Source organism: Trichosporon asahii (genome assembly GCF_000293215.1).
Source record: "Trichosporon asahii var. asahii CBS 2479 unplaced genomic scaffold scaffold00009, whole genome shotgun sequence".
Classification (NCBI taxonomy): domain Eukaryota; kingdom Fungi; phylum Basidiomycota; class Tremellomycetes; order Trichosporonales; family Trichosporonaceae; genus Trichosporon; species Trichosporon asahii.
In genome coordinates, this window is record NW_014040915.1 from 1,117,120 (window position 1) to 1,132,031 (window position 14,912).

General features: G+C 61.0%; 4 protein-coding genes across 4 annotated transcripts; all 4 read left to right on the forward strand.

Moving 5' to 3' along the window:
• Window positions 1-162: 162 nt before the first annotated feature.
• Window positions 163-2,811, forward strand: A1Q1_07198 (GTP-binding protein; the record flags this gene model as incomplete). The annotated part of the gene is made up of 4 exons (XM_014327434.1): window positions 163-235; window positions 461-527; window positions 578-804; window positions 842-2,811. The coding sequence occupies 4 exons, from the start codon at window positions 163-165 to the stop codon at window positions 2,809-2,811; spliced, it is 2,337 nt and encodes a 778-aa protein (XP_014182909.1).
• A 1,536-nt stretch (window positions 2,812-4,347) lies between these two features.
• Window positions 4,348-6,709, forward strand: A1Q1_07199 (uncharacterized protein; the record flags this gene model as incomplete). The annotated part of the gene is made up of 2 exons (XM_014327435.1): window positions 4,348-4,491; window positions 5,342-6,709. 2 exons carry the CDS (start codon window positions 4,348-4,350, stop codon window positions 6,707-6,709), a joined length of 1,512 nt encoding a protein of 503 aa, XP_014182910.1.
• A 514-nt stretch (window positions 6,710-7,223) lies between these two features.
• A1Q1_07200 (uncharacterized protein) lies at window positions 7,224-9,506 on the forward strand (the record flags this gene model as incomplete). Its single annotated transcript, XM_014327436.1, has 5 exons — window positions 7,224-7,336; window positions 7,795-7,935; window positions 7,985-8,602; window positions 8,654-8,743; window positions 8,816-9,506. The coding sequence occupies 5 exons, from the start codon at window positions 7,224-7,226 to the stop codon at window positions 9,504-9,506; spliced, it is 1,653 nt and encodes a 550-aa protein (XP_014182911.1).
• Window positions 9,507-12,335: 2,829 nt separating this feature from the next.
• A1Q1_07201 (uncharacterized protein) lies at window positions 12,336-12,791 on the forward strand (the record flags this gene model as incomplete). The annotated part of the gene is made up of 1 exon (XM_014327437.1): window positions 12,336-12,791. One exon carries the CDS (start codon window positions 12,336-12,338, stop codon window positions 12,789-12,791), a length of 456 nt encoding a protein of 151 aa, XP_014182912.1.
• Window positions 12,792-14,912: the final 2,121 nt, after the last annotated feature.

Here is a 14,912-nt window from a genome sequence, read left to right on the forward strand (position 1 = left end):
GCCAACACAATTCCTTCTGCTCCTCCGGGACGGTCTGAAAGCCGAAGTGTGTCGTCCTTCCAGTGTTGCCGGCGAGGGGAAGCAGCCGACGTAGACGCAGCGGTCGAGGGGCCGGCGGCGGGGGCGGGCTCGCCGGGCGTCGTCGAGACGGCACGCGCACCCATGGGGACGGCGCGGGGAGCGACGCGGAGGCCAGAGGCGAGGCGGAGGTTGCGGCTCATGGTGGTTGGTGAGGGTGAGTTTCGAACAAATAATCGCAACCATCTCGGAAAAGATGGATCAACCCGTGTCCGAGATTCCCTTGCAGCAGAGAGGGGACTTTTCAGCCCGCAATTAGCCGTGGCCTAATGAACACCACGTGCCATTAGACTTTGCTTATCAAGGACATAGCTTTTGCTTGTCCGAACACGTGCAGACCCTGAACCTCCACTTCCCAGCAGCTGAATTTCTTAGGTCATAGAAGTCCGCCGCCGCTCGAGAAAGAAGTCTTCATACTACAACATTGTCCTAACGAACATAGCAAAATGGTATGTTTTGAGCTGATAGGACCGGGACTTAGCTGACACACAGGCACCAGGACGTACGAAAGTAACAAAATCGGGCCTCGGAAAGGCCCTCATCAACCGCAAGATCAAGGAGGCGGTGGCTCCGAAGGAGTCCCAGCTGGTGAGACACTGCGCTCGAGCGTCTCTGACGAACAGTACACCCTCGACGAGAGTAACCCGCTCGCTTCCGTCACGCACGAGCGTGACCTCGACGAGTTCCTGGCGAACGCTGCGCTCGCTGACGCCGACTTCACGACTGGTGAGCTAAGTTTATGCTTCCCGAGCTGACAAAGCAGAGCGATCAAAGATCCGCATCATTGCTGGACCGGGTGCCAAGCCGGAGGCCAACCCGTTCCTCCTGTCCGAGGCCGAGGAGAAGAAGGTGGCACGCAAGCAGTTCGACTTCCGAGATGGTCTCAAGATCCCCCGCCGACCGGCATGGACGACGGACATGACCCGCCTACAGCTCGAGAAGCAGGAGCGCGAGAGCTTCCTCGACTGGCGCCGCGAGCTCGCGCACCTCGCCGAGGACAGCAGTCTGCTGCTGACGCCGTTCGAGCGCAACATCCAGCTCTGGCGCCAGCTGTGGCGTGTCATCGAGCGCTCGCACCTCGTCGTCCAGATCGTCGACGCCCGAAACCCCCTTGGATTCCGCAGCGCGGACCTCGAGGACTACGTGAAGGAGGTTGGAAGCGAGGATGGCGACGAGGCAGTTCCCGGCAAGGGCAAGCGAAGGTCGCTCCTACTCATCAACAAGGCCGACCTGCTCACTTACGACCAGCGTCTCGCTTGGGCTGAGTACTTCGAGGCTGAGGGTATCGAGTACGCCTTCTTCTCTGCGGCCAACGCCGCTGCCGCCCTCGAGCAGCAGGAGAAGCAGAGGAAGCGCGCTCTCGGCATCTACGAGTCAGACGAGGAGGGCTCCGACGATGACGATGAGGAGGTCGCCGATAGCGACGAGGAAGAGGGCTCTGAGGAGGAGAGCGAGGAGGACGCTGAGGCTGAGGAGGAGGATGTTGAGGAGGAGGACGCTGAGGGGGAGGAGCCCGAGCAGCCGACTGCTCTCGACAAGGGCAAGCAGAAGGCGACGGTCGAGGACGTCGACGAGGCGGCCGAAGCTTTGGAGCAGGCTCAGCTGGAGGAGAAGCCGGAGGAGATCGAGGATATCCGCACCCGTGTTCTGACTATTGGCGAGCTCGAGGACCTGTTCATCTCTTCCGCCCCTCCTCTCTCCGACTTTGCCACCTCCCGCGACCCGAACCCGTCCAAGCTCATGATCGGTCTTGTCGGCTATCCCAACGTCGGAAAGTCGTCTACGATCAACGCTCTCATCGGTTCGAAGAAGGTGTCCGTCTCCGCTACGCCGGGTAAGACCAAGCACTTCCAGACGCTCGTTCTCTCTGACAAGATCACCCTGTGCGACTGCCCCGGTCTCGTCTTCCCCCAGTTCGCCAACACGCAGGCCGACATGATCTGCGACGGTGTCCTCCCCATCGACCAGATGCGCGAGTACTCTGCCCCCGTCGACCTTGTGTGCCGCCGTATCCCTCGCGAGATTCTCGAGGGTACGTACGGCATTCGCATCGACGTGAAGGAGATCGAGGACGGAGGTACGGGCAAGGTCGGCTGGGAGGACCTCCTCAGTGCCTACGCCATTGCGCGCGGTATGACGCGCTCCTCGTTCGGTATGCCCGACACGTCTCGTGCGGCTCGTTACGTGCTCAAGGACTACGTGAACGCCAAGCTGTTGTACGGCCGCGCGCCGCCCGGCATGGACGCGGACGCGTACATGAGCACCTCCCGCCAGCGCACGCTGCAGGAGATCGAGGACAGCTACGCTGCGGGCCGCAAGCGCGCGCCGGAGACGCACGTCTCGAAGAACTCGGACACGTACGTGGCCCCCGCCTCGTCGAAGGCGGCCATCACCTCGATGGAGCCGATCGAGGAGGGTCCGGCGCCGACACACAACCAGATCAGCAAGAACAGTGCCGTCGCCGCCGGCCGGAGTGGGCGCGTCAAGGCCGCCGCACTCGAGGACCACTTCTTCTCGGAGCCTGGCGCGCAGCCCCGTGTCGTCGTCAAGGGACGCTCGCAGGGCGCCGCCCCCGAGATGGACTTCTCCCGCCCCACGCTCTACCCGCACCAGCGCCGGCTGGGACCGGACGGCATGCCCATCCTCGAGACGGGGGTCAAGGTCCGCAACAACGGCAAGAAGCACTTCAAGGAGAAGCGCGGCAAGCAGCGCTCCGGACGCGGATACGACTAAGCTGTATGCTCGCCGTAGCCTAATGAACGGCCGTCTTGTCGGCCGCACAGTGTGCCCGCAGCCAGAACAAGCAGAGCAGCAGTTCAGCAGTAAAATGTGCCGGAGCATCTTCGCCGTTCCGCATTTGAAACTGCACATCAGCGAGCCCGTCATAGCTCTGAGTGGGCGGAAACCTCCCGAGTGACGGAGAGCGCAGCTGCGAAGCACGAATCACCGACAGCGGAGAAGCACCGTATTTGTGTTATTGATAGACAAGAGTGACCTTGAAAATGTATAATCTGCCGGGCTGCAGTAGTCGCCGGGTGTGGCGGTGTCCAGTGGCTGGGGATTGTGCTTGCGTCATGTCGGGTGGAGCATGCAGTATCGGACGTGACGAGGCACCGCCGCGGGCGGCGCGAGCCGAAGCGAGAGCAGGCGTACGTGCGTGAGCGACGATCATCAGAGGTCGGACGAGCCGAAGTCTGTCTGGTTGTCGTGTGACGAGTTTAACAAGAGATTAACAGAAACGTGCCGCGGGAGATCTCACTGTTGTTTCCTCTTGGCCGTCGACGGATGCCGGCGGCAGACGGCAACTGACGGCGACTTTTTACTCCACCCTTTCGAGACTCTCGACGTATCAACCGTTGGCCAAAACTTGCCGCTCAAGGGCTGCAGGGGGGCTCGGAAAGTTTACTGAAGCCATTTCGGCAGGTTTCCCCTGCGCAGTGTACAGCAGCCGACCCTCCGAGGGTCGCCAGCCCACTCACACGCAGCAGGAGGCTCGCTCCAATGGCCGAACCAGGTACGGCGTACCCCCTGTCCGCTGAATCGTTATCACCAGGTACCCACTAAGGACTAGACTCCTCTGCAGACGGGTTTTCCGTTTCTGAACGAATAATACAAAGGCACTCGTGCGAAATGAATCTTTAGGCACCAATATGGAGCCTGTGTAATGCGCAGATCATGTGCAGTGTGAGGTCGCTCGGGGCGGCCATCGCTACATGGCCGCAGAGAATATCGTAACTATGCCGGCTTTTCCGGGCCTGGTTGGGTGTACTAGACTTGCGCAGCTCCTCCCCTCGTGCGGGAGGTTTGCACCAGGTCAGCCCCAGACCAGGACCGACCAAGCCTCAGCAAGTTGTGAACCAAAGATGCCCCATGTCAGTGGCGCACCACGCCCCGCTTGCGGTGGACGCCCGTTATACCGGCCGCTCTCACCATAGAATGGCCCCGGCTAAACTGTTAAACTATGTTCAGACGAGATGCGAGCGAGCTACATTCTTGCTAGCTACACTGGAGACATTGTCGCGGTCAGACGGCCAGACAGCGGGCTGCGCCCACCGGGCCCGGTGCGTAACGCCGCTGCACTCGATGCGAGGGGAATGATATAAAGTGCGCCGTCGTTGTGAAGCAGAGAAGCACTCTTTCCATCGACAAGAACACAGCGCTTTCCTCGACCTCTCCACCCTCATCGCGACTTGCGAACGGACTCGAGCCAACACAATTGGGAAGACTTCATAACGAAGATCAGATTAAGCCTATAAGACGACTAGCAACATGATCCGCGCTCCCTCCAAGCGCCTCGGCCCCATCGCCAAGCGGGGTCTGGAGACGGCAGCCCACCCTCCTCCTCCGCCTCCTATGGACATGGGCATGGGCATGATGGGCCGCGCAGCCCGCAAGCCGCGCGCCGAAGGTGACGTGAGTCCTACTCTCCACTATCGTAACTCCCCCCTTCACCTTGTTGTCGAATGTTGTCTCCTCGCTGGCGTGAATCGGCGCCAGATCCACCCAGATCTGCACCTGTCCACCTGACTGCCTAGTCTCGGACCGGGCGGGCCGGTCGCGCGACGCTGCTGACCGCTCACCGCTCGCCGCTCGCCTGGAATAGTCCGAAACACACCGCAGTTGGCGTGCGCTACCTGATGACGGGCACGGAGGGCGAGACCGCCGCTGGGCCGCATTAAAGTGTCCGTGTCGGCGTCGCGGTGTTCCATGTCGCGAACGTTTGTTCGGGGCGGCGCACACGACTGGCTCATTGCCGTCGGGACTCGTGACATGGGAAGCGCAGGGAGCAGGGGCCAAGGACGAGGTTTCACTTCCAAAGAGACCATGATGGCCAGGTCCAAATAAGACGTTGAAAGGAAACGTAATGGTCAATGAGCCACGAGACCTCGGTCCTAGTCCAGGCTCACTCTCCCTTGCCCTGCGCTAGTGCCGAGACTAGCGCAGGATCCGTCGGCAACTCCCACTGATGCGACCCTCGGGGCTCGTACCTAATGAGTTCATTTAGCATTCCGCTGTTTCGACTGCGGAGCAGCCCCGGGTTGGTGGGCCGGCGCACTAGTGCACTAGCGCACCAGGGCCGAATGCTCGAGAGGAGTACGACGCTGCTGCACGCAACGATCGTCCGGCAAGAGCATGAAGTTTATTCGTGTGGCGCCACTACCCCGAGTCATCACTGGATGCATAACCCCCCCCTCCATTGGATGTCACCCGCTGCTATTCTCGAGCTTGTGCTGAGCCTGTCACGACTTTGTGCTGACGACAGATCGGCTCCGTCTTCGCCTCGCTCAGCAACGAGAAGGCGCAAGCCCTGCCCCCGCGGTTCCGCGACCTGAAGCGAGTCCTCATGGGCGACGCGGACAACCAGGCTCGCCTGATTGCGTCCTGGACCCGTCTCACCGACCGGCTGGCGAGGGCCGCCAGCGACATCGAGCGGAGACGGCAGGCCTGCGTCCCTGTTCTGAGCTACGACGAGCTCGTCTCTGGCGACGCCAAGGCCATCGCCCGCTTCAAGGAGTGCGGCACAGCGGTGCTGACTGGCGTGATCCCCGAATCGACGGCGGAGCGGTGGCTGGGCGAGGTCGAGGCGTACGTCGCGGCCAACCCGGACGTGAAGGGCTTCCCGGCGGACGACAAGCAGGTGTTCGAGCTGTACTGGTCTCGCCCGCAGCTCGAGGCGCGTTCCCACCCCCGCGCCATGGCCGTGCAGCGTGCCCTCCTCAACCTCTTCTCCGGCTCGGATGGCCCCGCGGCCAAGCAGCCGCTCGCGTACGCCGACCGGCTCCGCGTCCGTCACCCCGGCGACAGCCGCTTCGCCCTCGGCCCGCACATGGACGGCGGCAGTGTCGAGCGCTGGGAAGACCCCGCCTACAGGGCAGTGTACAGGGACATCCTGACGGGACGGTGGGAGCAGTTCGACCCCTTCGAGCTCGGCGCGAGGGCGCGCGCGAACCAGAATCTCTACGACGGACCCGGGGCCTGTGGCGTCTTCCGCGCGTTCCAGGGCTGGACGTCGCTCTCGCACACGGGGCCTGGTGAAGGCACTCTGCGCGTCTACCCGCGTCTGAGGGAGCTTTCCGCTTACACCTTGCTTAGGCCGCTGTTCCGCGCCCTCAAGACCGAGGCCGAGGTCGGACGCGAGGCGTATCTGGCCAGCGAGAACTGGATCCTGGACACGGTCACGAGCGACTTCCCCAACGCGCCTCCGGCGCGCTCGCAGGAGTTCAACGACGAGACACACCCCCACCTCCAGCTCGGACGCACAATGGTGTCCATCCCCCACGTCAGGCCGGGCGACCAGGCCTGGTGGCACGCGGACGTGATCCACGCCGTCGAGGCCACGCATGGCGGCAACGGGCCCAGCGCAGTCATGTACATCCCCTCTGTGCCCATGACGCCGCTCAACGCAGCCTATGTCGCGGACCAGCGCGAGGCGTTCGTGAACCGCATCCCGCCGCCGGACTTCCCAGGCGGCGTCGGCGAGAGTGCCTTCCGCGGCACGGGCACGCCCGACGACGTCAAGGGATCCGACGCCCGCCGGGCAATGGGCCTCGAGAAGTTTGAGGTCTCCGACACCATGCCCGCGAACGAGAGGGCGGTCGTCGAGGCGTGCAACAAGATTCTCGGGTTCTAGGCGAACGCAGGCAAACGCGAGGTCGTGAGAGGAGGCAGCTTATCATAGAGTGTACCGGTTATCAGCATGTATCCATTGATTTCGAAGTTCAGCGATAAAAGTGAGCGGAGCCCAGCGCCGGGCCGATCGGCACGGCCAAGAGACCGGAGGCACCGGGTGCGATAAGCCGGAGGGACGTGTCCGACCGATGGCGTTCTGGGCGGTCATCACCGTTCGTAGCGATCCGGCGCTGCCGGTACCTGGCAGCGGTATGCGATGCATGCGAGAGGATTTCCGAGGTGGTGCAGTAAGTGTAGCTAATGCTGCTGACAGCAGAGGGCTTGATTCTGTAAATCAAGTTCGAGTACACTTAAACTCGTGGCGATGGACGCTGTTGGCCCGCAGCCCTTGCCTCGTGACCGTGTGTCGCCAAGCGTTAAAGTGTTGACGGAGCCACTACCTAGATGACAGCTCTCTGTTACGCCGCACATGTTTGTCCATCGTTGTCAGTTTGTTAGGGTTATCTGCGTCCAATATGGGGTTCGGCAGGTTGTTGCGACGAGCCCACAATGCTCTTGCCGAGGGTACCGATCGGCTCGCTCAATCTTCGCCTCCCTCAGTCTCTCAGTCTGAGCAAGAATTTGAACAGTCAGTCAGAGAGGTCAGGAAGATGAGCCAGTCTTGTGAGAACAGAGTCAACATCTGTCACGAGGATGGGCTTCCGGAATCGACGACACTTCAGCAAAGTTATCGGCTTGGGCTGTTACGGTCAGCAGCAGGATGCCTTGCTTCGTTGAGAGCGAGCTCCCATCAAAATCTTGGAAACTCTCCTCTCTCACTTCTCAATCATGTGAAACCATACTTGAGGAGAGAGCGCCAAATCTCATCCTGTAAACCCCGATCAAAGCAATCAAGCAAGACGAGGATCGAAACTCGCATCGCAGGCACCCTCCCTCGGTCACCTAAACGATCACGTGACCGTCGCCACTCACCTCCACCGAGCCATGACGCATTGCGAGCTGCGACGACCGACTCGTCACCCCCGTCGAGCACACAGACATTGCGTTCATCAACAGCATCTTCACATCAACTGGCTATCTCGATAGCGACCTAAACGAAAGAATCTTAACGACTCGATTCACGACTCCTGGTGGAGTCCCATCCAGCACCAGCTCCCAAACTCGCCGACCTGTACTCGTCTTCTTCGACGTCTCACAGATCACAGCGTCACCTGGCTTCCCTGAGAAGTTAGTGTCCTCGCCGCGTACCGCAATTCAGCCAAGCATCCTTTTCAAGCGAACGTCTTATCGGGCAAGAGAGTTTCAAGATGCCGGACAACTCTGCTCTGGACGCGGATGCGCTCCTGCTCCTGCTCCCTACGCTCCTTCCTCGTTCCACAAGCTCACCCTTACCTCACCCAACTGACTCTGTGGCCGCCCTGGTACACACAATCCACACGCAGCTCGGCTTCCGCCTGCTGCCGTCACCCGGAACGGCCGCGACTGATGCCGGGTCATCTTCTGCCGGTGGTCCTGCCGAACCGGAGTCTTCCGGGAACAATGAGGACGACGACATGTCGGAGACCACGACAGCAGTGGACCCCAATGAGGATACCGGATCTGGGGTCGCCAACGTTCTTCCCGCCGGCTGGAACGCACGTGGCGAGGACAACTACACGTTCGAGTACCGGCACGAGCAGAGCAGCATGACGTTCCGCGTGCGCGTCGGGCGCATGGGTAGCCGGATCACGGTAGACGGGATGGCGGAGGACAGCGCACCTCACTCGTTTTCTCTGCCCGTGGGCGACATTGTGAACGCAGGGTTGTTCCCGATTCCCTCGGCCGCGACTGCGGCGACCGCCGCCGGTGACGAGCAGGACGCTGCCCGGGCGCTGGGTTTCGTGTCTCGCGACGCGTGAGTGGCCGCTGAGCTATCAATGTGCGGGCGACGATAGCTGACCCGCAGTGTGAACCGTTTCACCAGCTCGTACGACAGCAGCGTCGTTTCCCGTCTCGTCCCGGGGCTGAGCAAGGAGGGCTACACGGCGGCTGCACCGTGAGTAGATCTTCGTTTCAGGCTCAGCCACGAAACAGCACAAGTGAAGGATCGTTCAAGACTGACTTGCAGGTCATCGGCGCCTAGAGGTCCGGATGAGCGTCGCCGCCCGCGCCCTACGCCGGACAACCCGACCGGGCCCGAGCCGGCCCGGCCCGGCGTCCCCTCGCCTCTGATCGACCCTCTCCGAGGTCCCGGCGCCGTCCCAGCCGCATCTGTAGGTCACCGCGACCTCGACCGCCCCGACTCGAGCGGTGGCATGGTGGTCGACTTCAACCACCCGCTGTTCGCAGGTCGCCGCGGCCAAGGCAGCGGTGAGGTTCCCGACCCGTCCCACCCTTCCGGCGCTCGCTGGGACCCCGTTGGGCCCCACGGCCCGACTGGCCCACGTTTCCCCGGTGGCTCTGGCGGTAGTAACCCGCTCGGAGGCGTGGGCGTTACCGACCCGGAATGGCGCAACAGGTTTGGGGACGAGATGCCGCCTCCGGGCGAGTTTGGGCCAGACATGGGTCTGGGCCCCTTCGGTGGCCCTAACGCAGGACCCGGCGGTGGTCGCTTTGGAGGAGCAGGTGGAGGCCGCTTCGGCCCGGAGGGCCTGGCGGGCTCGGCGGCGGCTTTGGAGGCGGGCTTGGCGGAGGCGGCGGAGGCGGCGGCTTTGGAGGAGGGGGTTTCGGCGGGGGTGGGGGTATGTTCATGTGAGCGAGCGTCAGCGAGCTCCCGAGCTCCAACCGAGTCGGTGATCAGCGGACTTGGCATACGTTAGGCGAAACTCATCGCCCGAAATCAGCGTCGTAGTGTATAGTGGCTGGTCAGCAGAATGTATAGTCAAATGTGCAGTTCATTGTGAATGTGTGTGCGTAGGTTCATGAGGCGCAGCGAGTACGAGTGATCGCGATCAATCGCGGTGATCGGTCAACTGTCACGGGCAGCGGTCGCTTGTGCCCAGTATTATAACGGAACTCTTGTCGGAAACTATCTCCGCATGGTATGATTGGCAGTCAAGACGGGCACGGGATTCGGCGTAATTCCTGCACAGCACCAACGCGGGGCCGAGAGTTCAGCCCGTCATCCGCCTGCATATGTTGTACCCCGCCAACTGCGCCGGGCATGCCGACCGGCATATGGCATGTGGCAAGGCCAGCCTGAGCTCTGGCCACTGAGTAGCGTGCAAATCGAAAACGTGCGTGGCCAGCTGCATAAGGCACCCGCCGTGGCTTGTCGACTTTCCAACTCGGGTGAGTGGCCAAATGCTCGATGGATGGCCAGAACGGAAATTCGAACGCAGCTCTCCGGTTGGCGCACACAAAGTGCGATAAGAGATCGCCACCGTCTGCCGGCGGCACGGGCGGGGTCACGGCGCGCCGTGTCTCCTATCGACGCTATCTTTGGAGTGTGTCGTCAAGATTCTGTCTGTGTACTAGTTGCCACGCTGCACAGTTACGCATGCAAGGTTACGAGACTAGAGAGCCGGGCGCAACCGAGCACTGCTGCCGGCCGGAGAAGAGTGGGACCGGACTAGCACTAACAGACTAGCCCACGCATGCTGATCCCGGTAACGAGTCGAAGACGATCCGGCACGGACGCGCATGCACATGCGTGAGTGCGTGAGGCGTGATCGTCCCGGACAGCCGTGGCGAGTGGCGACGAGTCAATCGCGGATATGCCTTGTTCACACACATTCCCGCGACAACTCTGTACGTTATCGGGCACAAGACTACGCGAACCTACGACGTGTATAGTGTTCCCGATACCTTCGCATTCCCGCGACGTGTACCGCGTAGAATGGAGACGTGTACCGCGTACCGTGTCATGCAAAGTGGACGCGTAGCTGTACGCAATACAAGCTTGCACCGGTGTGCTCGTAGTTGAGCTGTGCGTGCCATGTCCGGTCATCCACCTGCACGCCCTGCGGGCCAATTATCTCCGCATCGACCAACCCCGCGCCTCAATAGCACGCGTAGCCGAGAACACTATCAACACAGCAGACAACGCGTCCAGGCGGTGTTCGGCTCGGTGGCAGATTATGCATGCATGGGGAGGGGATAAAGGGGAGTCTGACGCGATCCGGTCTCTGGGAACATGGACCTTCATACCGGGCCTAACAGGTGGAAACGAACGGGAGGCCGGCAGCAGCGCGGCAGTCCCTTCTCGGCCATCGATCAACAGCGTCAACAGCGTCAACAGCAGTGCTCCCTGCTTGGCGATGACGATGAGAATCTGGCGGTGTGTGATGTTCAGGATAACGTGTGTGACGTCGTGTTTGCTCGGTGAGAGCCGGAGCCGGCAGACGCAGGACCCAGACCGACTGCGGAGGAAAGTTGGGAACAATGGAAACCATGCATGGATTTCGGAGATGGCGGATGGAGGCCGTCCGCTGGGCCAAGCATCCGTAGTGCGCCTAGTGCATTATGCGGAGTGCAGTGCACGGAAACGATGGCATCGATCGGAGCCTGCCCACCGCTCTCGATATCCGTCGTCGTCATAGTTTTGTGGAGCTGCGATCGCACCTGAGCACCTGGGCATGGCCGGCGAGGCCGGCATGGACACGGGGTGCCGGAGGGCCTGGCCCCAGATGTTATCAACAGCACTGACGCTGGTGTGGATCCCGGGTATTCCCCGCAGCACGCTCCCTCGCTATGGTGTCATAGACCCCGCGCCGTTGCCCGGGTTGACACCATCTGCACCATTGTGGTGCCACTATGAGACTTCCGGATTCCGTGGTATGGAGCGAGCGGGCTGGCTGGGCATGTGGGCAACACCCTCCCCTACGTCCGGCGACTTGCTACTACGGCGTTCTGACCGGGGTTCGACGCTGTGGTCGGATCTTCGACTTGCTCCACATACACGTATGTACTACCTGGCAGCAGAAAAAATGTGGTGCATGCAGCATGTAACGGTTTGCCAGCCACGCTGCTCGATCACGCCTGGCTAAGCGATGCATGGCTGAAGTGGGGGGAACAATAATCGATTTTCAATCGACTATCAATGCGTGAACAGCGTGGTTCGGGTGATAGCGATTCGGGTATGCAGGCGAGGTCCGCTTGTACAGAGGGAGAGATACGTGATCGCTGCGAGGTGGAAGGGAGGGGGAAGGGGGAGACAGGAGAGTGACCGGTGCAAATTTCCCCGATCCTAGTCGCCATCCACCACGGCAATCGCGGTCTGGCGGTTACGGCGCTTACGGTGGAAAAATCGGCCGGCTACCACCTCTGTGAATAGTCCTGTTTATGGAAAAAGTCGGAAACACCCTGCGCGGCCTGAGGGGCTCGGTGGGTCGGTAACCGGTCAAAGAGCCCCCTTCCCTGAACTCCACAGTCTTGCCTCTCTTAAAGCTCTGCCCAGAACCCCGCTATCACGACTTTCTCATATCTTGCCCCGCGCTCAGCTCTCCGGTTCTCTCCATATCTATCTCTCTCTCTCAGATAGCACGACGCACACCTCGTGTCTGTGCATATAACCACCGACTGCCGACCGACTCCTTGGTCTCGCCGCATATATTCCACACTTCCGCCACTCGAGGCGGACATACCCATCACATCAGCCAACAGATCCTATCACCACCACCACCACCACCACTACTACTCTCGCAACCATGGCCACCATGGACGACCTCATCGCGATGGCGGGCCAGCTTCACATGTCCCAGGAGGCGCTCGACCTGAACAGCTTCAAGGCGCAGCTCGCGCGCACGCTGGTCCTCCCCATGCCGATCCCGACATCCACTACCGGCTCGAGCCCCGCGTCCGATGCGCCGCTACCCTCCCCGACGAGCTGCGGCTCCTTTGACGCCTTCCCCTTCCCCGCTCCCTCGCAGGGATCACCAACGCCGGCCTACCAGTACCAGGAGGACGACGCTGCGCTCGCAGCCGCCTTCGCCGGCGACGCCTTTGCCCCCATGGTCCAGCAGAAGCAGGACCCGTGGTCTGCCTTCCGCCCGAGCTCCTTCCAGGCTCCGCCGCCTCAGTACCAACCCCCGCCGCAGTACACGCCCCAGCAGAGCCAGCAGCAGGACGCGATGGACGCCGACATGGCCGAGGCGATGCTCTAAGCGCCCTCGAACACTTCAACACCACACCATATAATCATAGAACATTACCATAGCATTTTCTCACATCTCACATCCATCCATAGTTGTACCTAGACACACAAGACAAAGACAAGAAGAACACGTTGTAGACATTTTCCCAGAACTTTGCATGCATCAGTAGACATTTTTTTCCACACGCGATGCCGTCACTTGTTTGTTTGGAGTGGGAAACCCCTCCTTGTGTGACATGTTGGCGCGTACCGGACTGTCACACCGTGTCTGTGTTTGCGGGCAGCGGGCGAGTTGCTGACAGGGGAATGCATTTCCGGATCCGTCTTGGGAAGCATGCGGTCGCTCACCGTTGGTCACGAGGTCACTTGGACTCGGTATAGCTCGGTATCTGACTGCATTCTGCTGGAAACGGGATGGGAGTGTGGGCAAGTGGGTCGTAACCAGCCCGAAGCCACACTCAATGGTGCTGCGGAAACGATGCCGTCAGCCGTACAAACGTACAGGCGTACAGGCGTCTGCCGAAGCACACCATTTCCCTCTACCACAAAGCCCGGTACGAGGGAACAGGGGGGGTAGCGGATTGCTGGAAATCCGTCGACCGGCACAGCGGCACGGAAGTGGGTCAGCTGACGCTCGTCATTCTGGAGGCGGCAACTTGGCCGAGGGCTCCTCCTCGCTGCTCACCCGGCCCCGTTCATTCTGGGGCCTCTCAAGTGCTGCATCGCATGCATTACATGCATTGGCGAGCTCCAATGTAGGCTCGTCCTGAACTCCTTCCGTGAAACTCCGCTCCGCTGACTCCGTAATGAAGCCTCTCGCAACGGTATCGGACTGTTCGCAACGCACTTCGGCACGACTGTTGATTGCGCAGCAGCTCTGTCTCTGTTGTTGTATTTACTGAATTCAGAAACTTCACTTAGGTTTACACTTCCACCCGTGCTTCTTTCTGCATTCGGCTTTGTGGACCTGTCACGCTGGATCAGAATGCTCGATTACAACGCCACACGGCATCTGCGACCCACATTGCGACGGACCAGCCTAGCGGAGATTCTTCCGTCAATCCGGACGTTCCGTATAATGCGACGTCTCTCGCATGACTCGTTCCTACGTTCGTGGCCCCGGAGATCCGGACTACTGGACGGTGGGGAACCAGGCAGGCGCTGAGCGCTATGCAGTCATATGGGCAGACATGGGGTGTGGGCATGTGACTTGGTATACCCGACACTCATCCGGGTTGCTCGGCGACTTTGGCACAGCTTAGCCGTTCACCCGCCCCGATCCACCGGAACCGACCGTACAGGTCCACGAAAAAACGGCGAGTTTCACGAGCAGGCTGAAGGGAACCGGCAAGAAGCGGCCCATTGCATGGACCTGTACATCCATCCTCGAAATTTTCAGCGGCAAAGGACTCTTTTGAACGTGGGGGAACGAGTCCTATGCACAGAACCAGGGGTCGATTACGATCAATCACACGAGAGCGCGGGGCCAAGACGTGCTCCCAGCCCCCTTGCGCTAGGCGATAGCGCGAGGGGACCCCACACCAGTTGCTCCGAGAGACACTCCGCTCCGCTATCGTTTACACTCCCTGCTCTCCCTGCTCTCAGATCGCCGCTAGGAAGCTGCTGAGTCAGTTCGTGCAACGGGTCAATCACATCTCCCCATGGACGATACGTATGCAGATCGAGGAGATCCACGATAGGGAGCAGCACAGGGCCGAGGCGGTGAGGCGTATCCCGACGACGCCGGAAATTCTCTGTGGGTCCAGTTGTGGGAGACACCTGCCGGCCGACCTGACCTGAGCTGGGCTGTGCTTGGTCGCCGGTCAACCTGGCACGGTAATTCGCGGCAGCCTCAGTGGCCCAACTGACTGGTGCAAGCCAAGCAAACCCCTTGCCTGGCGCTTCCGGGCGCTCGAGGCGTACACGTGCCCGCTCTCGTCCTGGTGGCGCTCAACCTGAGCGCGGCGCCAGGCCGAGTGTCGAACACCGCACATCGCCGGATCTCCGATCCCCACGTCCCAGACACAGTTCCCCAACAACGGTCCAGCTGCATCGAAACGGTGCTACGGGTCGCGATCGAAATTTTCATCTCGCAGAATAGACGAACACAGGCGAGGAGGTCTTACCCCGC